At 32.8% G+C, this 26614-nt stretch overlaps 1 protein-coding gene across 1 annotated transcript; it reads right to left on the bottom strand.

Annotated features, from left to right (window-relative positions):
• Nucleotides 1-1015: 1015 nt before the first annotated feature.
• Nucleotides 1016-25141, bottom strand: LOC140447930 (transketolase-like). Its single transcript, XM_072540868.1, has 6 exons — nucleotides 24903-25141; nucleotides 8215-8550; nucleotides 3812-4109; nucleotides 2824-3291; nucleotides 1983-2249; nucleotides 1016-1456 (listed from the first exon to the last, which is right to left on the bottom strand). The coding sequence occupies exons 1-6, from the start codon at nucleotides 24995-24997 to the stop codon at nucleotides 1052-1054; spliced, it is 1869 nt and encodes a 622-aa protein (XP_072396969.1). The 5' UTR covers nucleotides 24998-25141; the 3' UTR covers nucleotides 1016-1051.
• Between the last annotated feature and the right edge of the window lie 1473 nt (nucleotides 25142-26614).

The following is a 26614-nucleotide window of genomic DNA, read 5'->3' as shown; positions in this document are numbered from 1 at the left end:
AACTACAAATTTTAAACAGACTTAACAAAAAAGAGTAAATTGTGAATTATCATTGATTTTGATATATGGCAAATCTAGAACTTTTCACTTCTTCTTCTTGCAGTACCGTCTCCTATCGGAGGTTGGCTACCATCACAGCAATCTTTATTTTGTTGGCTGCAGCTCTGAACAACTGTATTGAACTGGACCCATACCACTCCCTTAAATTTCGCAACCAGGAAATCCTCCTACGTCCCACATTTCCCTTTCCCGAGATTTTTCCTTGGATTATGAGTCTAAGCAGAGAGTACTTTTCTCCTCTCATTATGTGTCACAGATATTCCAGTTTTTTCGTTTGTATGGTTTTTATGACTTCGCATTCCTTCCCCATCTTCAGCAGAACATCTTGATTTGTTACTCTTTCTGTCCATGGTATTTTCCACATTCTCCTGTAATACCACATCTCGAATGCCTCAATGTTTTTAATGTTTATCTTTTTCAGTGTCCATGCCGTACAGCAGAACGGAGAAAACATAGCACCTTAATTCTTTTGACTAACTTTTCACTAGTTAATTCCTTTTTGTTAATTTTTTTTTATTACCAAGTACCTAATTATGTACAAAATAATAGACTCTCGACGTACTTAACGCCGCTTATGTACCCCTTTGACTAAGTATGGAAACTTCTAGAAATTTTACGAATGTTCATGAGGTTGTCGAAAGATCTATAACCACTGACCAGATTTTCTAGAAAATTCCAATAAGTTCCAGAAGAGCTTCTGGAACCATCGATAATTTTCCATGTTCCATTCGTGGCAGATTTTTTGGGATATTTTGCATTCTAGAATTTTTCAGAAAATTCTATCGTCATTGTATGGATTCCATCAGGTCCGAAAATTGAAGCAAAAAAGTTTCCGATTTAAGCACAGTGTTACCATTATAATATATTTAACTGCTGTTTTCCTTATTGCTTACTTATTTTTTATTCGTTTGACTACCTGGGAAAATCTTGATGAAGCAAAAAAAATAAAACTGCGTTTAGTTAGAAAAATGTGTATTTAATAACTTAAAATCTACTTCTTGAGTAATTCATCAACATGATTTACAATATTCTTAGCATCAATCTTATAGTAGTTCAACAAGTCTGCGGGTCTACCGGATCTAGGAACTCTTGGAATGGCTACGTGTTTTACAATAATATTTCTCTCTTCAGCTAAAGCAGATAAAACTGCCTCTCCGATACCACCTTCTGGGTAATGGTCCTCAACCACCAATATTCTGTTACCGGCTTGGTGGGCGTTGTTGATGATTCCTTGTTTGTCGATGGGTTTGATGGTAAACGGATCCAACACTCTTACGTGAATTCCAGCTTTGGCCAAGTCCTTTGCTGCGATCAGAGATTCGTGTAGAGTAATTCCTGCTGCTATGATCAGTGCTTGGTCTTTGTTGGTGGATATTGGTACAAGGGCTTTTCCAACCTGAAATCAATAGTATAAAGATTACTTCTAATGTAAAATTATTTACAAGAAAAATATTTTTAGTTAACGGACTACCTGATTTGTAATCGCCTCTTTTCTTTTTTTATTCGTGTAGTTTAGAATGTATACTATATTCTATTCTAACGATTTTCCATTTGCAATTGCGCCACAATCTTTTAAATAGTGAACTTTAGCCATATTTTTGGTCCATTCGTCCACTTCCTATCTTTTAGACTTTAATGTCGGCTTGAAATGCAAGTAAATATTTTCATATTTTTAAATTAAACAGCTTGTCCTAATTGTAAATATTTCTAAATTGTTTCCTTGCTTTCACCATAGCAAAAGACTTCTTTCTATAGTTTACACAGTTAATTGGTAATACCATTTCTGGTTCCAACACGAATTTATGGAGTATTTACCTTTATTAAACCCCATTTGCATGTACTAATATCACATAATTATATCATGCAATCAGAAGAGTTATTGTAATAAATAAAGATTAAAATAAAATAAAAGAAAAACTTACTTCGAAGACCTGGTCATTGGGGTAAACAACAGCAGTTGGAGCTCTAGCTGTACGAATGAAAGTAATTCCTTTGGTGTTGGCAGCTAATTCTACTGCTCTTTCTACTGCTACGACATCGGATGGGTAGAATACAGTGCTTCCAGGGATAGATCTAAACATAGCAAGATCTTCAAGAGCCATCTGACTGGGGCCATCTTCACCAATAGAAACACCACAGTGAGAACCGCAGATGTTGATGTTGGATTGAGAAATGGCGGCCATACGGATCTGAAAAATAAATAAATCTTACATTTAATGCGTGCCTTCCAATATTACTAATATGCTGATTTTTTCTAACAGGGAGAACAAAGGCTTGCACTACTTGTAACCGTGTCAAGTAACGGCTTTTTTTAATTTATTTCATTTTAGTATAGGTCCTTGTTTACCTAATTTTACTTTCAATTTCTTATAAATATTTTAAGAGCATCTTTTCTTAAGTTCAAAATACTGCGTGTTTTTGCAAGTGAAGAACTATCCTTAAAGAGATCTTGAGACGTAGCTGATACGGGGAGATGCAGATGGTCCACAACACGCTATCAAAGTGCAAACACACCGTTTTTTCTTTGTTAATTTGTTTTTATAAGTTATTTTTAATAAATTATTACCTACTTTATTACTAACCGAAATTCTCAAAAATTTTTACACCTTCACATCTACTGTGAAATAGCTATAGCTTATTTGTGATATCCGTATTGATATCCAAATGAACATAATACAACATGAGATTTAGCATTGAAAAGAAGTACTAATTTATAAAATCGCAATCATGTTGGTTATAAGTAACTTGTATTTATTTACTTACTTGATCGAAAGCTCTTGTGAAGAAAGCAGCGAAGGTGGACACAAAAGCAATGGTGCGGTCTCTGCAGCTAATTCCCATAGCTACACCAACAAGATTTTGTTCGGCAATAAAGCACTCAATGAAATTCTTTGGTCCGTATTTCTTCATGGCTTCGGAGAAAGTTGAGTTGCTCATATCACCATCGAGAGCTACTACCCTTGGATTGCTTTCTGCTAACTTAACCAAAGCGTTACCGTAGGCTGCTCTAGTGGCCATAACTTGTCCTTGTTTGTAGTTTGGTGGGGAGGATAGTCTCACGTTTGAAATGGTTACTGGTGCGACTTCTGAGAGGGGTGCTGGAATGTTGAATTTAAGTTTGCCTTGATTTCTGATAAGACCTTTGAGATGTTTGAGAATTTTTTCGGTTTCTCCACCAAGGGGTTTACCGTGCCAGTTCTCTTTATCTTCGATGTCTGGAAAATCTCTTCCCTGTAAATGTACATTAAGTATTAAACAAATAGTAATGTTTATATTCTGTAATATATTCTCAAAAAAGTGTGAAAACCAGTATACCAAATTTTTAACAAAATGACAATAATATAAATACATGAAATGCGTATTTTTGCAATTTACTATTTTTATCAGGAATAAGCAAAAAATACGGTTATTTTCGAGTTTAACTTCAGAAATTGTTCTCAAAATATAAAATATTAACAAATTAAATACATTTTGTTTTGTTATTTGGTAAAAAATAAAGAAGTGGAGATCAAAACGTCAAAATAAACTTATTTTAAAGTAAAATTGTGGCTTATTCGTAATAAAAAGAGTAAATCACACATACTAAAAGCAATACATGAGCGGAAAACTTTGGTACTAGAAAAAATTAGGCAAACAAAATTAAAAAATAATAACGTTTCTTATGAAAATATGTCATTACATTTTAACTTGTGACTACATTATGAATCAAAATAATGCTAAAAGTAGTAAAGCGAAACTATTTACCACTTACCTTGTAAGTTTTAGCAATAATAGCTGTTGGCCTTCCTTTAACGGAAGCAGCAGTGTCGAAGGCTTGCACCAAGGCACCTATATCGTGTCCATCAACTGGAATGGTGTTGAAATCGAATGCTTCGAGTCTTCTCTTGTAGATGTCGATTTGGTGACCGACCATGGTGGGTTGAGTTTGTCCAAGTCTGTTAGCATCTAAAATAAGTACCAAGTTGTCGAGACCGTAGTGGCTAGCGAAGTTGACTGACTCCCAGATAGATCCCTCTGCACTTTCTCCATCACCAATTAGACAGTAAACTCTAGAAGAAATTAAAATTTTTAAACAAATTTATTTATAAAGAATCTTCTTCTTCTTGTGCCACTCCTATCGAAGATTGGAAATCATCAAGGCTAGTCTGACCTTGTTTACAGCTGACCTAAATAGTTCATTAGTGGTACAGCCAAACTACTCTCTCAAATTACGCAGCCATGACATTCTTCTACGGCCTGGATTCCGTTTTCCTTCTATTTTTCCTTGTATTAAGTATATTTTGAAGTAATGCGTATTTATGTCCTCTCATCACGTGACCCAAATATTCGAGTTTTCTTCGTTTGATCGTTGACAAAATTTCTGGGTCTTTCCGTATCCTTCGCATTACTTCAAAATTTGTAACTCTGTCAACCCAACTTATCCTCAGCATTCGACGGTAGCACCACATCTCGAAACTTTCAATATTTTTAATATTGTTCTGCTTGAGAGTCCAGGCCTCTACACCGTATAATAGCGTGTTAAATACGTAGCCCCTTAGCATTCTTAATCGGAGAGGGATACTTATATCTCTGTTGCAGAAGAATTTCCTATTCATACAGTGTCGTAAATTTATGTAGCTAATCGCTGTGCTCCACGACCTACGGTTACTATGTTAAATCGGATTCATTCTCTTACACGCTTATTATAATCGAAGAACTACGTCTCCTTGGACAAATACCGATCTGGCGGACACTAGAAAATTTTATTTAATAAAAAATTCCTGTACCCGGCGACATGTGAACCAGCGATCCACCAATAGAAACTCAGTACAAAAAAGATACTATAAAATAACTAAAATAATGTTTAGAATGACTAGGATAGTAAACAACTATACATGCAAATATAAAGATGTGGAATAATAAACATAAAAGTGTGAGAATAATGAGGAGTGAACGCTGCAAGTAAGTGAAAAAAAAAATGACAATGATACCGCTATTTAATAAGAGGCAACAATATGGCAACGATATGATCGCAGAAAAAGCGATAGAAGAAAAAGAACAACATTCTCCCTAAAAATCAGCAAAAATTAAGCAGAAAAGGAGATTTTAATCGAATTATGGAATCGAATTAATTTTTTGAAAACAAATTCGTCCTAACGCCGGTCCTGAAAGTCCAATTTACTAGCATTTTTGGTAAAATTACAAGGTCAGGTAATTTAAAAAGAGACATTTTTGTATACAGGTAGAAAATATACTGGGACTAGCTTTAAGTTAATGTTAAAAAATAGCCATTCAACTAAAAAATAGTGTATTCTTAGTTTCTTTATATCTTTATTTTATAAAAAAATGTAATAATTTCAAACACTAAAATAGATAAAACATCACAAAAGTTTGTGTACCGAAATAGTCCGTCCCCTTAGTCCATTTATTGGTAGTTCCTTTTGGTCAACGAAAGAATCTATTGAATTTGGAGTCAATAGATCCTTATCTTCTTTGTCATTCTTTTCACTCGTCGTGTTTCTAGCTATCGTGTTAATTCTTCAATTTTTTTTATCAATATGTTAAATGTCAACAAAGATGTTTCTTTTTTTTCTAAATTTATATTCTGTTAGGTCCATAGTAACTAGCTTGCATTAGTTTCAAATAGAAATATATTTCTACTATTTTTTATGTTAATACTAATTGCAAAATTCGCAAGCTTTTTTACATTCGACAGTAACATTAAAAACTTTATCGTACATGTAATATATACTACTGGAAGATTAATCGCATGTTGCTTTAATGTAGTGGTTATATAGTAAACAGCTGATCGTAAGGTGACATCTTTGACCTTAGTTCGTTTACGTAATTCCGGTTACATATTAGGATATCCAAAAATAACTATTTTTTATCATTTCCATAAAAAAACTAACATGCCAATCTGGGTAATTATATTTAAAACAATTGCAACAAATTGCTAACATCTGCACAGTCATTTTAAAAATAGTTTTATAAGGCGGTGCTACATGCCGAATGACAAAAAAAAAGAGTTATGGAATAAAAATATGGTAGAAATAAAATTGGTCCTTATACTCCAGTAAATGACGATTTTGTAGTGTAATTTATCTCGTCACGACGGATTTGCCTGAAAATTTGGATTTAGGTTCCTCTTAGCCCCTACTTTAATTTTGGATTTAAGCCCATGGTTGTTTTTACTTGGGGGGTGAAAGCCACCCCTTCTCAAGGGTGAAAAAACATACGTTTAAAATAAGTCCGGAAATGGACAAATTGACTATACTCCAGTCGTCAGAGACGAAAATACCACTGAATCTCTAAAAAGATGAAAAAAGTTTACCACTTATACCCCCGGGCTTCCCCCTAAAACCCCCCTCTTGGACGGTAAAAACGCAAAAAAATCAATTTACCAAGAATCTGTACGTTGTAGAAAAAATATTTCAAATAAAAAATATAGCTGAGATAATTTTAAACAAAAATGGTAATTAGCACTTTTTGTGTAGAATGAACTGTTCTCTCAGAAATAACGCTTGAAGCGATCGTCGATTTTGAATGTCAGTTACGCGCGCGAAATCAATGTTCAATAAAATTTGTATCAGCTCGACGGTAAAAATTGGATATCTTTTGATCCAAGTATCCTCTCGACAAAAATCAAGATGCATATATCAGCATATATAGATACTTTCACCCATCTTTACAAACTAATAAAGGTTGTTTTTTTAAGTTTGAACCACCTTATCTTAACACATGCAACCCGAACTTCATCTATTGCGAAGAAATGATTCAGCAAATTATCCGGAAATTATATTAGTACATCTTCTTGATGTGTGTCTATGTCTTGTGTCTATCCATGACGAATGTTGGCGATCATCATGGCAATCTTAATCTTCTCAGCAGCAATGCAGAAAAACTGCAAATATGTTGTGTTGAACCAGGTTCTAAGGTTTTTTGACCAGCAGGTTCTTCTTCCTAAACCTTGCCTTCCAAATAGTTTTCGATGCAAGATGACTTATATGAGGGCATATCTGGATTCATTTTGCATATTGTGTCCGAAATTCTGTAGCTTTTGAGATTTAATGGTGTTCAGTACCTCTTGGTTCTTCTTCATTCTTCTGAGAACCTCTTTATAATTTGGTCAGGTCACGGAAAATTGAACATTCTCTAATATAACCATATCTCAAACGCTTACACATTCGTTGAAGGTCCACGATTCAACATCATAAAACAAAACAGAGAAGACGTAGCATCGCAACATTCTTACTTTTATATCAAGAAAGAGATTGTGGTTTTCATCTGGTTGAAGGTCGATCTTCGTCGATTTTTTCCGATGTGCTTGTATCGCGTATTTGTTGATCCATTTTTTATTTATTATGGTGTCGAGCTGTCGAGATAGTTGTAGTGCTTCAGTTTTTCAGTTTTTTTACTGAGGTTTGAACACACATAGAGTTGACCTTTCTCTTATTGTTTGCCTGCTAATTATCATTTAGAACACATAACTAAAAGAATGGGGGTAAAATTGGATCACACTCTTATATTTAAAGGTATTTAAAGATCATTGCAGACAAACTAAAGCTAAAATTTTCTCAACAAATTATACAATTGGTAGGCTAACTTGAATAAGTTGGGTAGCTTATCCAAGTATGCTAATAACATCAGCCTTTTCAGTATTTTTCTGTAACAGAGTATTCAGCACCGATTTGAACCCACTCTGCTCACACTTGCCACGTTAATTACGCTACAAATGAGACCGACCGAATATTTGAGTGTTTGAAACCTATTTTGCAGTTTACAAGCTATTCCCTATAATAGGACTGCTCCTTTACCATTGAAAGGAAAGAGATTTCTGAGATAAAGAGAAAAAGAAACAAGATAGTGACACACGTCATTCCATGTTTGGTCAGCAAAAGGACCTATTAGCTCCACTGCTCCAATACAAACAACTGCTGAACGACGTAGACTACAGCGTTTGTAACATTTGTGCGAGGCCTTATTTCTTCATTTTTAATTATCTGCATTCTTAAAATTATACATGATAGTCAAAAGGATTTTCATCACAGTTTTAAATCACATTTTTTAAACAACACATAGGACCAACAACAGTGCAGTTTTCTTGTAATGGTTATATATTACTTAATTTATTAACTACTTTATAAAGAAAATATAAAATTATATTTCACTTACCTGTAGCTGGCTTCCTCGATGTATTTGCCAAGATAAGCCATACCAGCAGCTACAGCAAGACCTTGTCCTAGGGATCCAGTACCGACATCGATAAAGTTCAAACGAGGTGTAGGATGTCCTTCAAGGTCACATCCCAACTGTCTTAGCTTCTTTAAATCAGAAGCGGGTACAGCACCGTTCTCGACCCATGCTCCATACAGGGCTGGAGCAGCGTGGCCTTTGGAAAGAACGAAACGGTCGCTGGAAGGGTCTCTGGGAGCTGAAACTTTGTAGCGCATGGTTCTAAAGAAGAGGACTGATAGAATATCGGCAATTGAGGAGGATGTAGTGGGATGGCTGAAATTAAATTGTTTAAAATTAATCTCTTATTCAACTAATATAAAAATATGTAAAATATTTTTAAAAATGGTTTACAAAAATCGCAATATTGTTAAACTTTAGTAAAGCACGGCAAATTTACTTTTTATTAAATTAAATTACTAACACATTGTTAGAAGACAAAATATTTGGACAATTCTAGCCTCCTATGGTTTATGTTCAAAATATATAGGTAAAGATCGTCCTGTCAAGAACAGGTGTTATATATTTTGAAGATTGTGTAATTCTTAATATAAAATAAATATGCATTTGAATAATATATTTTACATTTGAAACAAAAAATTTGAACATCAAATCAGAATGAGACAAAGATATTTATTTTAGATTTTGAGTTCTCTCTTATTCGTAGTCAGCCATCTAAAGTTTGTCAAATATAGGATTAGCCCTTTCGCTTATGGCGTCAAATGCAAAACCTGTATTCTTTCACTTTTAATTTTTATCACTGTTATTGATTAGGTTGTGAAAAATACAACAAATAAAAAACCTGATGTCAATAGGTAAATAATAAAACACAAAAGGCATAAACATTAAGGAAAATGTAGAAATGCAGAAATATGTAGCCAGCAGAGACTGGATATTGAATGGTGCATAGAATTTAATTCAGTTTGTGTAGAGAGAGTTTGAATGCCGTTGAAACTTAGGACATTCAAAAAAGATGTGATCAAGATCACCCAGTTTACTTCAATGTTTGCAATTATCGTCTTCAATCACATTTATTTTAAATAAATGACTTGGATAACAAGCATGTCCAAAGCGTAGGCGATTTATGGAAAAATTAAGATAAAACTGCTATTATTCCAATAGAACGTCAAAAGTGTGGAGCAAACCTGTACAACCAAGAAACAAACTTATAAGTGCAAATATTTAAATAAATTCTTACGAATATTTGGGCAAAGAAAATATATCAAACGAGGGAGGTTACGCAGGTTCCGAACTACATCACCAATTTCTAAGCGATTTGTGATGTAGTTATCTTTTCATCATCATCAGTACGACCATTCAATCCTGTTACATTATGACGATGCCAAACGGTATTTAATCCTATTTTGGAGGCGGATTATTACCCTATAATTTATTTCTCATAATTGTTATGTAACTATGCTGCGTTTCCAATCCATCCTGTTTCTGCATCTTGTCTTTAAAATTGTTATTTTTATTGTTATTATCATTATTTTTGTTACTGAAATATGTCATCAAATTCATTATTCTTTTTATTAATGCTGATGGTGGTCTCTTTTAATTTGTTATTCTATTTCTTTATTGGTTCTCACTCTTGATCTTCGTCATTAATTGCTTTTGGTCCTAAGATTTTTTTTGTGGTTTATTTGATGTAATGTCTTTCCAGTTATCAGTATCCATTATATTAAGTTGGTCAAAGGCTTTCTGTAAGTTCGTGTCTGTATCAGCTAGTAGGACAGTGTCATCTGCATATCTCAAATTAGAAATTTGTTTTCCATTAATTTTTATTCCTGTAGAGAGATTTTCCAAGGCTTTCTTGAATAGCAATTCCGAGTAAAGGTTAAACGGCATAGGGGTCAATACATAATCCTGCCTTACTCTTTTATTCATAGCAATATATCTGGATGTTTGATCTCGATAATCTAATGATCTGTAAAAAACTTTTTAAAACATTTTATCATTACTCCAGTATATGACGGTAAAAATAATAGAAAAGCTCTGAATTTTTTTATAGGCCTCGATTTGCTTGAAATTTTGATAGTAGTTAAAAAATAATTACTATTTTAATGGGAATAAGCCACAATTGAAGGTTAAAATAAGTTTATTGACGTTTCATTTTCCACTTCGCAAATCGTTCTCAAAATACAAACATTAATAAATTAAACAAATTTTGTTTTTTGTTTAATTTATTAATTTTGTAATTTTTCCATGAAAAACTGTTTTATATTTTTATATTCGATGAATAAAAGTCTACTTTCGAACAGTCATACGTTTGTTAATAAATATTAGGTTTACGGTAATAATAAAAACCGAATGTCTTTGTTTTATAAGCTTCATTTTATATTTTTTCATATACATATAGGAAAAACAAAAAGTTTTTCCTATAAGATCTAAATTTTTGGAGTTATTCGCAAAAACCGTTTAAAAACATTTTTTTTGACGTGTAATTTGTGAACTTTCAGCAACGAATAAGTCCAATTCAAGCAAATCAATGAATATAAAAATATTTCTGAGCAGAAATACTTCATATCCTGGACATTTGTAAGATAAAATACCTTTTCGAAATCGACAAAGCTTAGGAAAACATCCTTTTGTTGGTCGTAATACTTATGCAACAGTACATGTAGAATAAGCTACCACCCTATAACATGTATTTAAAAGTGTTCTGTAGTTTGAAATTTTTTTCTAATTCCCTTTTTTTTTCTGGATTTGTGTGATTATTTCAATCGACAATTCTTCAGATATGTTTTTCATATTCCATATTTGTTCCACCAATTCCTGCATAACGTTATAAAAATACAAAGATTTCAATCTAAAACTCTAAGAACAATCGCTAATGTCTCTTGGTATACCCAGAATGACGCCTTACATAGAGATCTCTAGGTACTAACAGTCTCTGAAGAGTGCAAAAGAATTTCTGAACAATATCAAAACAGGTTGTGCGTGCATCCTAACGCCCTGGCATATAATCTTCTCCACAACCAAAAAGCGAAGATATTGAAGCGGTATGATCCCTTGGACGTACCAAACCGTTCCTGACAGTGCCTACAGTAGTGGAAGCTACACCTTCAACAGCGCCCAGCCATTCTGATCTGTGCCGTTTTTAGTATTCGTGTTTTCGTATCTGTTTATGTGCGCATCCTACCGGTAAACAAGCTAATATTTGTGTTATGATGCTTTGGTCACTGGACCTTACATCTCTCTGACATTGTACAGACAAACAATTTTACTTATTATTTTTATTGTGAAACAGATTGTAACAAATCTTAGATGTTATTAAAAAAAATTCCTGCATTTGGTCACGTAAATGCTTACCGCTTTATAGTTCTGCATCTATTGTATCTTATCCTGCAGCTTTTTCATTTTTTAATGGACTTATGTCTTTTTGAACAGTCCAAGCAGAATACAGTTCTGCTTGGACATATTTTCATCAAACTCCTTGAGTTTTTCCACTTCTGTATTCTCCTAATTTTCATCGATTATTTTTCGGATTTGTTGATTCAGGATTTTGCTGAAATACTTATGCCAAATTTTTTCTATCTGTGAAATTATGTTCAATTCTTACGACTCTTATAATACCTCATACTATCCGTTTAAAGAACGTCTAAAGAGGAATAAAATAAAAGATATTTATCTCTTACATTTATTTTACCAGAGTTTTAAATATTTCTCATCTCTAATAATTTGATACATTATTTGGGTTTTATTATTGTTATACATTACGTTTTTACTGCACCCATTTATACATCGTATCTTAGAAAAGGGACAATTTCCATTATTTAAGATACTAAGGGTATGTTGTATTCTTTCACATAAGAAAGAATTACCCAAATGTAGATTAATGCCGCTTTTTTGTTCTTATTGCAGTTGGGTTTGATGATTCGTCTTACTTGTATACAGGGATGAGTGCCTTAAGAACCGGCAAAATAACGCGAAAGATAGAAAACATAATACGTTGTGAAATAAAAAGAGATGAAAGTAGTAGAGGTGAGAAATTATCGATATTAACCTATAATTTACTTTGCATTACATTAGAATTATCGAAAATTTCCCACCTTTAGACGTTACCTTATGAGCTGGTTGACTTCAGTCATAGTAATACGTACCACTTAATATAAATAAAAACAGTTTAAGTAGGAGTATTTTTTTATCCAAAATTAAAGTATTGATCAATAATAAACTATGATTTGAGACGTCGTATACACTCTTCTCAATACAGAATTATCATAGCTTGTTATTCTGTATTCGTCAACACAGATTTAATTATCAAATTACTACTAATTAAACTGTTTACTTACATTTGCTTTATTGCCTTCAATCAGTTTTTACTTTATGCGAAATTTAAAAAATGTTAATGTTCGACGTCATACTTGTAATATTATGACTGAAGTCAACTAGCTCATAAGCTAACCTCTAAAAGTGGGAAACTATCGATAGTCCTAATGTAATTTAATGTAAATTAGAGGTTTCTATCGATAATTTCCCACCTCTACTACTTTCATCTCTTTTTATTTCACAACGTGTTATGTTTTCTATCTTTTGCGTTATTTTGCCGGTTCTTAAGACACTCAGCACTGTATTTATAAGTTCTTTTGTTTGTTCTATGATCATTTATGCTACTGAAAACTAAGATCGTATTTGTCATAAGTGTAATTTTGTTATAGAACAGCGTAAGATCTAATTTTTTTAACTCGCTATTTTCGTCTAATTATTTTTATTAGATACTTTTTTCTTATTTATGATTAGTATAATATCCTCAGTTTATCGCAGGTGAGTGAGTGAGTGAGTGTGAAAGATATGACACGGAAACAAGTCCATCAGCCACAGAAGGTTTTATTTATGTTTAAAAATCTTTTTTTTTGTTCGTGTTTGTTACTTTTTTCTAGATATATGTATAAATCACTCAGTTATACTAATTTATATTTCTAGTTTTACATCTTTAATAAAATTTATTAGCAATCCTAAGGTTTCTCTATTAGCAGTTGCCAAAATGTGTGATAGACTTAACGGAAGCAGATATTTCATTTCAATAAGAGTTTGAATCAATTTATTAGATTTTTCTAAATATTTGTTGCATCCAAACAAAATATGGTTAAGATCTCCGTAAGAACTTATATCACAACTGCAGGATGGTGCCGGTAATATTCCAAGCTTAAATAAATGAGACGAGAATCGACCATGATACGTTTTTAAGCGAAATATACTTGCCGAGAAGAATTTGGTAGTCGAGTAATTGCATATGTATTGGGGTGGGAGTGGTAAAGTGGGGTGTATCTGGAAATATGTATTTTGCGAGTTTTCAACAATATTCTTCCATTGCTGTTCCCATTTCAGCCTTATTTTATTTTTTATTGAGTTAAATATATCCCTTACAGTATAAATATTGCAAAAGACTCCATTGTGTACTACTTCCTTAGCTAGAGTATCAGCTTTTTCATTCCCTGGTATACCTACATGGCCTCTAACCCAAATAAATGTTATATTTAAATTTGCAATCATGTTTTTTAAACATAACATAGGACACTTTATTCCTTCAATTTTTTTATTTTTTATAGTCTAATGTAGATTTAGAATCTGTTAATATTACTCCTTCGGGTATGTTAATTAATATTTAAATGGGAATAAGCCACAATTAAAGGTTAAAGTACGTTTATTGACGTTTCAATTTCCACTTCGGAAATTCGTTCTCAAAATACAAACAGTAAATTAAACAAATTAAACAAAAAAAATTGTTTAATTTACTGTTTGTATTTTGAGAACGATATCCGAAGTGGAAATTGAAACGTCAATAAACGTACTTTAACCTTTAATTGTAGCTTATTCCCATTTAATTAAAATGTCACAATAAAACAGCTTCAGAACAATATTTCGAGTATGTTATTATCGCAGATGATTTAACTGTTTGGTCTAATTACCATTATTAATTATATTATCATCCGTTTCAATTGTTGTTTACTATTAAATGCTAGAGGTGACCTATTCAGTAAAACACTGACAGAATTATGACATTGGCATGAGCTTATCACTCTTTTGTAGAATGTATTTTATTTCAGTTATTCTCTTGCATGTTTTTAGGAGCCGTAAATATATAACTTACTTAATGCTATATATTATATAAATAGGTATATTAGTGAGATAGTTAAGTATGTTACATATCTTAGTTTGATAAGATAAGTATGTAAAGAATTCAAAACAGAGTAGGTTGTTAGCACATTATCACAAAATATTTTTAGAATGAACCGATTTTAAGCGGCAACCAAATTATATATTTTTTAATTAAAATTGAAGAAATTACAAATTATGTATTTTTTAATTAAAATTAAAAAAAATTATTAATGGTAAAACCAACTCACAAATATAGCATTATAAATGTAATGAAATAATAATTCAAGAACCAAACTGACTCGTTTTATGTTCTTAATTTTTCAAATGCTACCTATAGCCCGATCAATGAATACAAAATTTTCTATATTCATATGTTTAACAGATAGTTGAAAGTGTTTATTATAAAAAAAAGTTTACAATCCTAAAGTACCTAGATTTTGCAAAATGAAGGTACTAGCACAGAATAAATAACAATCAGAATGCCCACTCTCAGATGCCGCCTTTGAAGTTTGTCAGCACGCGATCGCCATATATTTTAAACGGAAACATTGACTCGGATTGAGAAATTTGTGACGACAGAACTGTAATTTAAATTTTTAGAGATTAATAATTTAGTAAATTTGAAATAATTTCATCTATTCTTTAACTAAAAGTACGAATAAAATAGTGCAGATGTCTATGGTTGCCGTAAATGAATTAAACCGGGTTCATTTTTCTATGCACATCAGAATAAACTTCACTGAACAGCACTGGTTCCGTTTAAAACGTGCTGATTCCGTCTGCGTGAACGAGATGCGCGTACTTATCTTGACAAGCAGAGTGGGCATTCTGATTGTTATTATTCTGTGGTACTAGTAGCATCCTTGTGGAGGCTACCAGTTTCACAGAAGCTGAAGAAACTAATCCAGAGTTTCTACAACTGCAAAGTTTTTTACAACCACCTTTACAGTTGCAGATAAAACATTTAAGAGATAAAGACATGCCGATAATATTTTTCTAAACAATTACAAACAAATTAAAAAATTATTTTTTTTTCATTCAAACTCAATACTTTTTGAAAAAAAATTTCAAACTTTTTAAAAAACGAGGTATTTTAGGAATGTAAACTTTTTTATTTAATAATAGACACTTTCATCTACCTAGTCCCAAATTTTCATCCTTGATGTACTTCTTCTTTTTGGCTTTTATTCTACTGAATAATCAGCCAGTACATTATCAATCATCAGTGAATATAGACATTTCATCTACATATCTACATTTTATTTATGTTTTCTGTTTTCTTATAAGTGGTTTAAATGTTAATATTGGATAGGTTATTATGAAGGTTATAATTTTATATGGTTGATCTGTAGGAATCTGAGAAGAATTTTGATAATTTTAGGGTTAATATGGCATAGAAGCATTGGTATATTAATTGGAGTTTTAATATTAATTTTGATCAGCTCCTGATAAACATTATAATCTTTTATTTTGTTTATTAGGCATTCCCAAAATATGTGTTCTAGTGTTTCCATTTACCCACATTCACAGTATGGGTTATCGCGAATGTTGATTTTATATAAATAATGTACTCCTGTCAGGCAATGACCAGTCCTCATTCTAATAATGATAGTAATATGCCGCCTATCTATGTATGGGATTGTGTCAAACCATGGTTTATTAGAAAAACATTTTTGTATGTTGTTACACCACTTACCTTTATATTGAAAAGAATTTAACCAATTAATTTGATGCATTTTTTTGGAAAATTTAGGATATAGGGTTTTTGGATATGCCCAATTATTGTAAAATACTTAGAGCCCCCTACCACTTCTAGTGAAAGTTGAAAATGAACTGACCGAGGATATCCAGATTTGCCGTGGGGTCCGCCAAGGGTGTATTTTATCACCCTTGTTATTCAATTTATACAGTGAAGCCATCTCTAAATTAGCGCTTGCCGAGGTCAGTGAGGGCCTTATAATAAACGGTGAGCCACTTAATAACATAAGATATGCTGACGACACCGTCCTTCTGGCAGGAACACTAGAAGAACTGCAACACCTTGCTGAACAACTAAATATATAGTGCAACGATCATGGACTAAAAATAAATTTGAAGAAAACCAAGTTTATGTTATTTACAAAACACAAAACATCAAAGTTAAGCTAGTACTAGATAATAAAGAAATTGAACAAATATCTTCATACAAATACCTTGGAGCATGGATCACAGAAGATACTGATCAGACAAAATAAATAAGATGTCGCAATGAAATTGCACGGTCAACTTTTAATAGAACGAGAAAACTTTTTTGTAATCGCGATATCAATATATCGCTCCGAATAAGAATGCTTCGATGTTATATTTTCTCTACCCTTTTGTATGGGGTTGAAGCTTGGACACTTAAAAAATCCAACAGTAAAAACCTAGAAGCATTCGAAATGTGGTGTTATGAAAATATCGTAGGTGGTCGTATTTTGAAAATATCATGGATGGATCGCAAAACAAACGAACAAGTTCTCGAACAACTAGGAAAACAATGCCAAGTTTTAAATTCCATAAAAATCAGGAAATTGGAATACTTGGGGCACATCATGAGAGGTGAAAAATACGAACTACTAAGGAATATAATGCAGGGTAAAATCAAAGGCAGAAGAAGCGTAGGAAGACGTAAAATCTCGTGGCTACGCAATCTCCGTGAGTGGTTTGGATGCAGTTCAATTGAACTATTCAGGCGCGTAACCAACAAAATTATAATTGCCAGAATGATTTCCAATCTCCGATAGGAGCGGAACTTGAAGAAGAAGAGCCACTTCTAGTTATACCGTAACACGTCCTTATTTTAAATATAACCCCCTACTTATTATTTTGGCAGTTCTTGAGAATTCTCGTAAAATAATATTACGCTACCTTATACCGAGTGTTTAACGAGATGTGATCAATTCTACTTAAATAGTCTTCGATTTATCTTTATAAATAATAAAATTACTAAGCTCATTCAGAACTTTAAAACTTCTCAATTATATTAAATGTATCAACCTAATAGGCATTTTATATACATATAATCTTATTATTCAAGATTATACAATTATTTTATGATACAACTAACGAACGAGTATTATCTAACAAAATAAATACGAATCGAGGTAATAAACAAACATTGTGTTTCTAGATTAGATACAAAATTAAACCTAATCTTTATTGTGCAAGAAATAATGGATATACTTTTACTCTCTATCTTGGAGTATATTGGTCATCGTGATGTCGTGTACTGTCCGCTTTTAAAGATCTCTGTCACTGGTAATTTCTTTTCACTCATTTATAGGTATTTTGAATACGCATGAAATTTGGTCGATCTACGTTGGGGATTTTCCTCATGATCTTCGGTCCTGTACCTATCCTTTTCCTGATTTTGCTGACCTTTTTAGTAGTAAGTAGTATACTTTTACTACATAATGAAAAATAAAACGATAAAAAAAATTGTACAATCATTGGCAAGAAAATCGAACAAGCCAGATCTTCAAAACTATTCAAAACGGTCACCAGAAAGGAAGAGAATGTTGTGTATTGTCCATCTCCAAAGATCTCCGTTTCTGATCATTTTTTTAACTCATGCATAGGTCTTTTGCATATGCCTGTAATTTGATCGATCCATCTTGTTGGGTATCTTTCTCGCGAACTTCGGCCTTCTACCTTTCCTTGGATAATAAGTATTTCCATGTTTTCTGTGTCTGCTCTCATAACATGTCCAAAGTATTTGAATTGTTGGAGATGGACTTTGCTGCATAGCCGTTTGCTGCCTTTTAGCTCATTTAGAATTGAACTATTTGTCCAGTGGTTGGTCCACGGAATTCGTAACATTCTTCTGCAATAGAACATTTCAGCGTCGTCTATCTTTCTTCTTTCCGCTTGTAGTAAGGTCCAGGATTCACATCCATATTGAGAATATGAAGCAATTGATCAACCTCCATGAAATTTCCTTCCATATTTTGGCCATCTTTCCTACGGCGACTTTTGCAAGACAACATCTACGTTTTACCTCTTCCTGTGTTTGTGATCAATGATCCTATTTATAAATATAAGCCACAACTTCAAACAGGTCAATTGTGAATATGTGTGAATGATTTTTATGTAGTCTATCTACTATCATAATCTTTGTCTTTGATGTTAATCAAAAGTAGGTTGTTTTTTTTTTCGGCCATTTATTGAGATGCCCTTTTCCCATCCTTCAAGCGCTCTTCTCATAATATGCTCATCATATTTATTAAATTGTGGTGACAGAATACATCCTTGTCTGACACCTTGTTCTGGATGGAATTCATTTGAGAGTGGGTCAAGCTCTTTAACTGTTCGAGTATCAATAGTAAAATAAAATAGTAAAGATATATAAAATAGAAGCAAAAAAGAAAAAGATTTTAATTAGATTAAATGTACTCGAGGTGAAAATAATAAAATACTAAACCAGTTAAGCTAACGAAGACAGTAACATTAATGGTCACCAATATTACAAACGAGGAAGTTGTTCAAGCACTTCAAAAAATAAAGAAAGGTTAATCAGTTGGACCGATGATATTCTCGGTGGTGAGAGCTCAAGAAGACAGAGAGAGTAACAGCTAGTATTAGGACAGGTATGGGAAAGAGGGACAAATTTCATGTGAAACTAGGATTACATCAAGGTTGATCTGCCCTCTTCGGTCAAAAACTTTTCTGACTGTTGTACCTTCCTCTCGCCTGATTAAATGCCCTATCCATCCAAAGCGTGCTACCTTAATGAATTTTTCAACGTCAGGTTTCCCAAAACTTCTATACAACTCAAAGTTGGAACGTCTGTGTCATAACTTGCTCTTTTATTCTTCAATATATTCTTCTTAGGATTTTTACCACTCTTCTTATTAGTGTTTTATAGATGGGTAACTTTAATTTTTCTGGGCAGTTTTGGGGCCATCTATCTTCTCAAGCCATAATAATACTTAGTGGCAAGCACGAATCTTCTTTTTTTTTCTTCGCTGACCGTATATTTAGTCAACAGCCTATGTATAGGTATCTAAATCGTCCAGTTTTAATCGTCAGTTATTGTTCTTCTAGGTGTCTGGTTGCTTGACTTAGCACAACACATATATTTTGAGCGTTTATATTTAGTCTCATTCACTGTGCAGATGCCCTAACGACCGGTATGCTTGGGTCAGAGACTCTGTAGCTATGATGTCGAAGTCATCTGCATATCGGACAACTTGTACAGCTTTGTTAAAGCTAGTGCCATTTGTGTCAGTCTGGGACTCTCGAATTACTTTTTCTATAGCATGGTTAGATACTCATTGTGATAGTCCATCACCCTGTCTTAGTCCATTTTTGCAATGGAAGGGTCTTGAAAGATAGTTTTGAATTCTGACTATGCTGCCTGCTCATGTGAGTGTAAGTTCAGTTAGTTGACTAAGGTGAAACGGTATTTGGAATTCCATTATAGACAGGAAAAGTTTATATCCATTAACTGAGTTGTGTGCGGCTTTAAAATCCACGAATATGTGGTGGGTGTCGACACTGAACTCTAGAGTTTTTTCAATAATCTGCCTCACTGTAAACATTTTTAACACTATTAGTTCAGCGTAGGGAAGTATTCTTTTGTACACGTTGGAATGTACTTTATATGCTATATTGAGTAGGGTGATACCTCTTTCTTCTTCAGTGAGAAATGGCTGCCGATCATTTTTATTCCTTTGAGTCATGGAAGCCTCCATCTAATCGTTATGATTGCCAAAATTAAACAGTTCTTCAAAATAATTCGTTTATCTGTTTAGTATCTGTTCCTTGTCACTAATTACAGAACAATCTCTATCTTTAGATGCTATTATTCTGGGTTTGAATTTTTTTCTACAGCTGTTTATCTGCTGGTAAAATCTCCGTAAGTATTTTCTGTTATGGTGGTTAACATTTCTCGTTTAGAATGTTTTCGTATTGCACCTTCTTTTTCCTTCTAGACGATATTTTTTCTTCTCGTGGAAGGTTTTCATATTCTTCCTGAATTAATCTCTTTCTGTGCTGTTGGGAGTCTCTTATATGCTTTTTGTTGGTTAATCTATCATTACACAACAGGAATAGTACCATTAGAAACGATGTTTTGACTTTTGTATGCTAAATTGATTCGCTTGCATAAAACAAAAGATTGTTGATTGACACATTAAAAATAAAACCAATAAATATTCATACAGCAGTTTGACAATATTTCAATTAGAGGATAATTCCCTTAAGGGTATTAAGACATAACGAAAAAAGAAAAGTGAATATATAAGAGAAGTGTTCAATATGTAAGATGAAAAAGTGACAACACAAAAATATTTATTAAATGATAACATAACAAACGGCAACATAAATGCTAACTAACAACTACGTGAAAAAGTCTGGAGAAGATAGTATTACAACATCTATTAAGTACAGTTTTAGATATACCCTAAAATAACATGCTCAACTTCACATACTCATCTATTAAGTACAGTTTTAGATATACCCTAAAATAACATGCTCAACTTCACATACTCAATCCTTACAAAACACCTAAAATCATAAGAACACAAAAAAAACAAAACTACTCTTATACAAGTAATAATATTTATATAATACAGAAATACTTTTTATTGATATTTTTTCGACTTAAAAAAATTTCATCAACTACGCCAATGATCCGGCAGTGGTATTGTGTTCGACAATGACATATAGGGTCAACGTATAATTCATGCCAGTGAGTTTACAATTTACAAAATCCGGTTTTTAACAAGGGAACTGACAAAAGATAGTCAACCAGTTAAATAATTGTATACACTGGTCATAGACAACATAAAAAATGTATTCGCCTGCTGTAGTTAACTAAAAAAAGGTTTGACCCTGAGAATTAAATGCATGTATAGTAGTTGGATTCGTTTTGTTTTTCGATATCCTATCCTAATAAGTTTGAATCATTATTTTTATTGTAATTACGAATGTTGTTCTCGGTTATTAAAAATACAATAAGTTAAACTACAAAAACCATGTAGAATATAGCAAGGACTACTGAATTAACATTGGAAAATTCGACATAAGTTCCATAAATATACATAAATACACAAATCTTGTAAGGTTTCAGAAAATGATTGCTGGAAGCTGGAATAAAATCTACCTACAGTCTGTGTTTGTCATAGAGTTACGACTGTTATATTGATTAATTATATATTTTTTTGACTGGTACAACGAAAAAATAACGAACAGGTGTGTCTAGAGATGAGGCAGAATATAGGAAGGTAAAATAGAGTGACTGACTAATGGATAACTACCTATATGGGAAACAAATAGAAGAAAATTAAAAAAGTACTTAAATGGAATATAAATATGAAGCATTTAAAACCATAGTTTGGTATGACAAACCATTTTCGAACAACCCAGAAGTAACACAAAACGATCGAAAATCTGAAGAGTAAATTCTTCATAATAGGTCTGCAATAACAAGACCGATAAGGAATTCATACTAGGGGCATAAAAGGAGGGGAGAGCTAGTTCCAGCAGCATATTGGAAGCTATCTGATGTCTAAATGCTAAAAATCAAATTACGGAATAATTGTCCTTTAGGACGATATCTCGTCAAAGTTAACATTAGCACACAATGAGCTAAACCCAAAAAAGACTGTCAAAGATTTAGCCCATATACTCATTAGAATTAGGTACAAAATGAAAAAATACAAAATACTTGTTCTTATAAGGCAATTTCTTGTCAAAATTATTCTAAGGAGATAAATAGGCCAAACATAATCTTCGAAGCCTAAAAAGACAGCCAAATATTTTGCCCATATAGTCATTAGAATTATTTGCAAGTGACAAAAATACAAAATACGTCTAGCAAAAGAATGACTAGTTTTTGATTTATGAGGATAACTTTTATAGCTGCTCAGGAGAAACGTAACTTCCGTCCTAAGGAAAATAAAGAGTGTAAAGTTTATAAATATTTTTCAACAATGTCTCCAAATACTTATTAGTCAAAAATTCTATTTATTACACCTCAATCTGTAGTTTGCGGTTTTCCGTCCGTGCACATAGTGGTCAACCATGTTTTGTCTTTTTTGTATCTAAACGAAACAGGTTAAGAAAATACATGACGTTGATAACGTTTTTATTATCCGTAATAATAGTTTAAGTGTTTGAGATCATGAAAAGATCAAATATTTTACGTTAACAAAAAAACAAGTGAACTTGGACGACCAGAAATAATTGTTTCATCAAAAAAGGAGTTTTGAATTGATCCTATAGTAAAAATTTATGTAAAGTATCTATGAATTTAGTCGAACACCAGCCCAACTGAACTATTTCGAGCTGGTGATTAGATAAGATAGAAGACCTACGGATTCTAAGGGTTAGAATATGAAGGGAAGTTGCCAGGAATCGACAGGAGTGGCGACTTCTTTGTGAGCAGGCCAAGATCCACAATGGATTGTCGAGCCACTTATGATGATGATGATTAGATAAGATGAAATTAATAGTTTTTTACAGAAGAGGATTAGTCAAACATCTGGAAGAATTTAATGGCAGAAAGCAACAACATAATGAACTGTAACTTTTATGTGGAACTAAGTAGTTAAACTAAAACTTTTTTTAAACATGAATGTTATAGCTTTAAACAAATGTTATACTGAAAAAATGACCAAATCAATAAACATAAGCTTTTAAAATATTTCGTATTTTAATGCATGTCCTATTAATCATACAGGACCTTTAGTTCAACATCTGGGCCACTATTTACAGATTCAAAAAATACGCAATAAACAGAAATAGCAATACCAGTTAATCGATCTCTTAAGTCAATGATACCTTCCTCTAAACAAGTCTCAAACCAAGACCAAACTATATATTTCCAGTTACTTGAACTTCGATCCTTACCAGCAAAGAAATTTTAACCTTAGGGAATGGAAATACATTACAATCGAAAGAGAGGTTAGTAGATCTCAAAAATCTGTAATTACTGTCCACGAATCAAGCTGCTATATCAACAAGAAGACTTTGACATTACTTCCCTTAATTTTTTTTTTCAAAAGTATTTAGACAGAAATATCAGGTTTTGGTGATGTTAAGAGCGTAGGCAAAATTTCGAGTCAATGCTATTTAAATGCATATTTTTTTCGAATCCTGCGAAAACTAATAAGTATTTTTGGAAAATTTAAAAGCAGAATGGAAATCCAGAATGAAAAAGGAAGACAGAGAAAAGCATCAGTGTGATATTCTATAAATGTCCCTTATTTATGACTCCAAAAAGTGTGACGATGAGCCACATAAGAAGGAGGTGTATGAAGGTTAAAAGAAAATTTGCCTAAATACAAGAAGGAAGATGTGACATCAAACAAACTTATGTGCATATTAAGTTGAATATTAACTGCTATGTTAATCCTTCACTTAGACAGAGAAAAACCCAAATGACTGTAAAAATGATCTCTCCAGCCTACTAGTAGGACCAGCTATAATGTTAAGCAGTAAAAAAAAAAGACAAAAATGCATGGGTAGGAAATAAGAATGCGTGGGAGATACAAGGCATGTATTGAAATGAAAGGATACAATTAAAAATGGACATAGTGGCAACCATAGCTCAGTGACTAACTGAGCCGACACCGTTCTTCGGAGACCACGTAAATCCGTCCCTATCAGTTAACGTTAAAGCATGATCCAGAAGGTTACACGAACGGAAGACTACAATAAATCAATTGACTGCAGTACGACTGGTTATAACAACAATGTCTAAGTTGCAAATTCCTGAACGAAGTTGAAGAAGAATTGGTAGAAGAAGCTCTTAAAGCAGGACATGTCTGTGATATAATCTTACGGAGAAATGTAATTAAGGAAATCGACTACGCATATAAACAAATCCAAACAAAATGATGGGCGACAACTGCTTTAGATGGAAAAATAAAGAACAGGAAGAATTTAAAGAAGTAGCCGGGAAATTTAATTTTACTTTTAGTTCAGCTAAAACGTACAATAAATAGGATTAAACCACGCTGCGATAGATCAGCATCCACGATAACAATGATTTACATTGGTTTTCACATATTTTTAATCTTAATGGTAAAAACTAATCACCAGAGTGATCATGTTTGATTTAGTCAGCCGATTATAAAAGAAAAAATTGAAAGCAAACGCGTTGCTGGTATTTAATAAGAGAAACAATATTATTTTCTGTCATAAAATATTTTTATGCCTGATCATTATGGACTTTGCCGGTTACTAGGTCAGTCAATGTCACACATACTAATTCCCAATTAAGTGTATAAGTACTGCATAACCAGGGCAATAGTCTATTGAAATTTGATACTTACAATCTGGTTACATAATTCGTTACAAATTATGTAACCATATGCATTGGTTAACTTGATTAAATCCTACCATTTTTTTTACACAAAATGAAGTACTAGTAGAAATAACCGTTACATCTCTACACCGGTATCTGCCTTGTCACGTCGTTCTAAGGAGAAATCTGTTAACAATTTGCCGGTTTCACTTTTTTTGTTGATTTACAGTTATTAAAAAACAGTAAAGCTTACCCGGAACCTGCAAGTGTAGTGGATTCCACGCTGTGTATCCTAATGCGTGTAGCCAAATCCTTTAAAGTTTGCAAATCTGTTGCTGTTCCCGCCATTTTAGTCAGTCACGTCGACACTAGGCACTACTAAACTGGTGGAATATTCGAAGACCATTCACTTAAATACACCTTATCAGTGTCGGAACTTGTGCGTGATAATCGGTTATTTATCGGTGAAATGGTAAAATCAAGACAACTAACTAAAAGGTTATCTTTAGATAAGAGTAATATTTAGGGACCACTTGAGTTCGATGAAACCACTAGAAAAATGAAGAAATTGCCTGAATTTACTTTGTATTATTATGTAACAGAATAACAGAAACAGAGAACCCGAGAACAGAAACCGCATGAATAACCAATTATTTTATTCTGAATGCATTTCAACCATTGGCGTTCACATATTAATTATTTCCTGGGCAACAGGTTGCTGATTATATGCTCGAAAATTTTTTATACGATCTTAAAATATTAATATGGTTTTAGTGACATAAAAACATTGATCTTGAGAAAGATAAGTACTCAAAGAACGAAGTTACCGGTAAGTATATGAAGATTGTCAAAGATATGTAGAATGGAGTAGAAGCTAGTGTCTCGACATATTATGTAGAAGAGACTGATAGATTTCTTTAGATAGTTTGGTTCTTATTTATTCCCATTTGATTAGGTAACAGGGAAATTTCAAAGTGACATTTCTTGATGTTTAATGTATACCAATGATGTGGGTGTATTGTTAGTCATGATGATTAACGAGTTTTAACACACATAAAAAATTAAAGAATTAACTCACAACAATAGAACAAAAAAACCGGGAATAATGAAAGATGCAAATGGGAAACTTGTGTTGAATACTAACGACAAATTAAAGAGATAGACAGAATACATCAATGAACTGTTCAAAGACAATAGAACAGAACATATGGAGATAGAAGATATTAAAAGAGGAAATTAAAATGGCATTAAAAAACAGCAAAAATGGTAAAGCAGTAGCTCCAGACCAAATCCCCATAGAAACCTTAAAATGCATAAATGATGAAACCTTAGACATTATAGTAGACTTATTTAACTCAGTATACAAAACAGGACACATACCGAAACAATGGTTACTCCCCACCTTCTGTGCTATCCCTAAAAATACAAACGCTAAATATTGCAGTGAATACATAACAATATCACTAATAAGTCACATTCTCAAATTATTCCTGAAAATAATACATGGTCGTATAAATAAAAAACTGAAAGAAGGAGTAGATGATGGTCAGTTTGGGTTCAGAAACGGACTAGGAACCAGAGAAGCGTTATTTGCTTTTAATGTGTTAGCTCAAAGGTGCATGGATATGAATGTTGATGTGCATGTTTGTTACATTGATTTTGAAAAAGCATTTGACAAAGTAAGACATGAAAAATTAGTCCAAATTCTAAAGACAAAAAACATAGACCATAGGGACTTACGAATAATAACAAACCTCTACTGGAATCAAAGAGCACAAATCGTAATAGATAACGAACCCAGTCCAGAAATTGAAATCAGGAGAGGAGTTAGTCAGGGATATATTATGTCCCCATTACTATTTAATGTGCGAGGCGCAGAATGCGGCACAGATCACAAACTAGTAATCGCTTGGATGGAATTCCCCTTCATATGGACCCAACAGAAACCGACCCAGGGAGAGTCTG

Source organism: Diabrotica undecimpunctata, chromosome 8 (assembly GCF_040954645.1).
Source record: "Diabrotica undecimpunctata isolate CICGRU chromosome 8, icDiaUnde3, whole genome shotgun sequence".
Classification (NCBI taxonomy): domain Eukaryota; kingdom Metazoa; phylum Arthropoda; class Insecta; order Coleoptera; family Chrysomelidae; genus Diabrotica; species Diabrotica undecimpunctata.
This window is presented reverse-complemented; position numbering and strand designations above follow the sequence as displayed.

Bases quoted from the DNA above. Each gene is read 5' to 3' on its own strand.
- LOC140447930 (XM_072540868.1), bottom strand. From the start codon at position 24,997: ATGGCGGGAACAGCAACAGATTTGCAAACTTTAAAGGATTTGGCTACA. The intron at 8,551-24,902 runs GTAAGCTTTACT...ATTTAATTTCAG, and splicing joins ACTACACTTGCAGGTTCCGG to CCATCCCACTACATCCTCCT. The intron at 4,110-8,214 runs GTAAGTGAAATA...AATTTCTTCTAG, and splicing joins ATCGAGGAAGCCAGCTACAG to AGTTTACTGTCTAATTGGTG.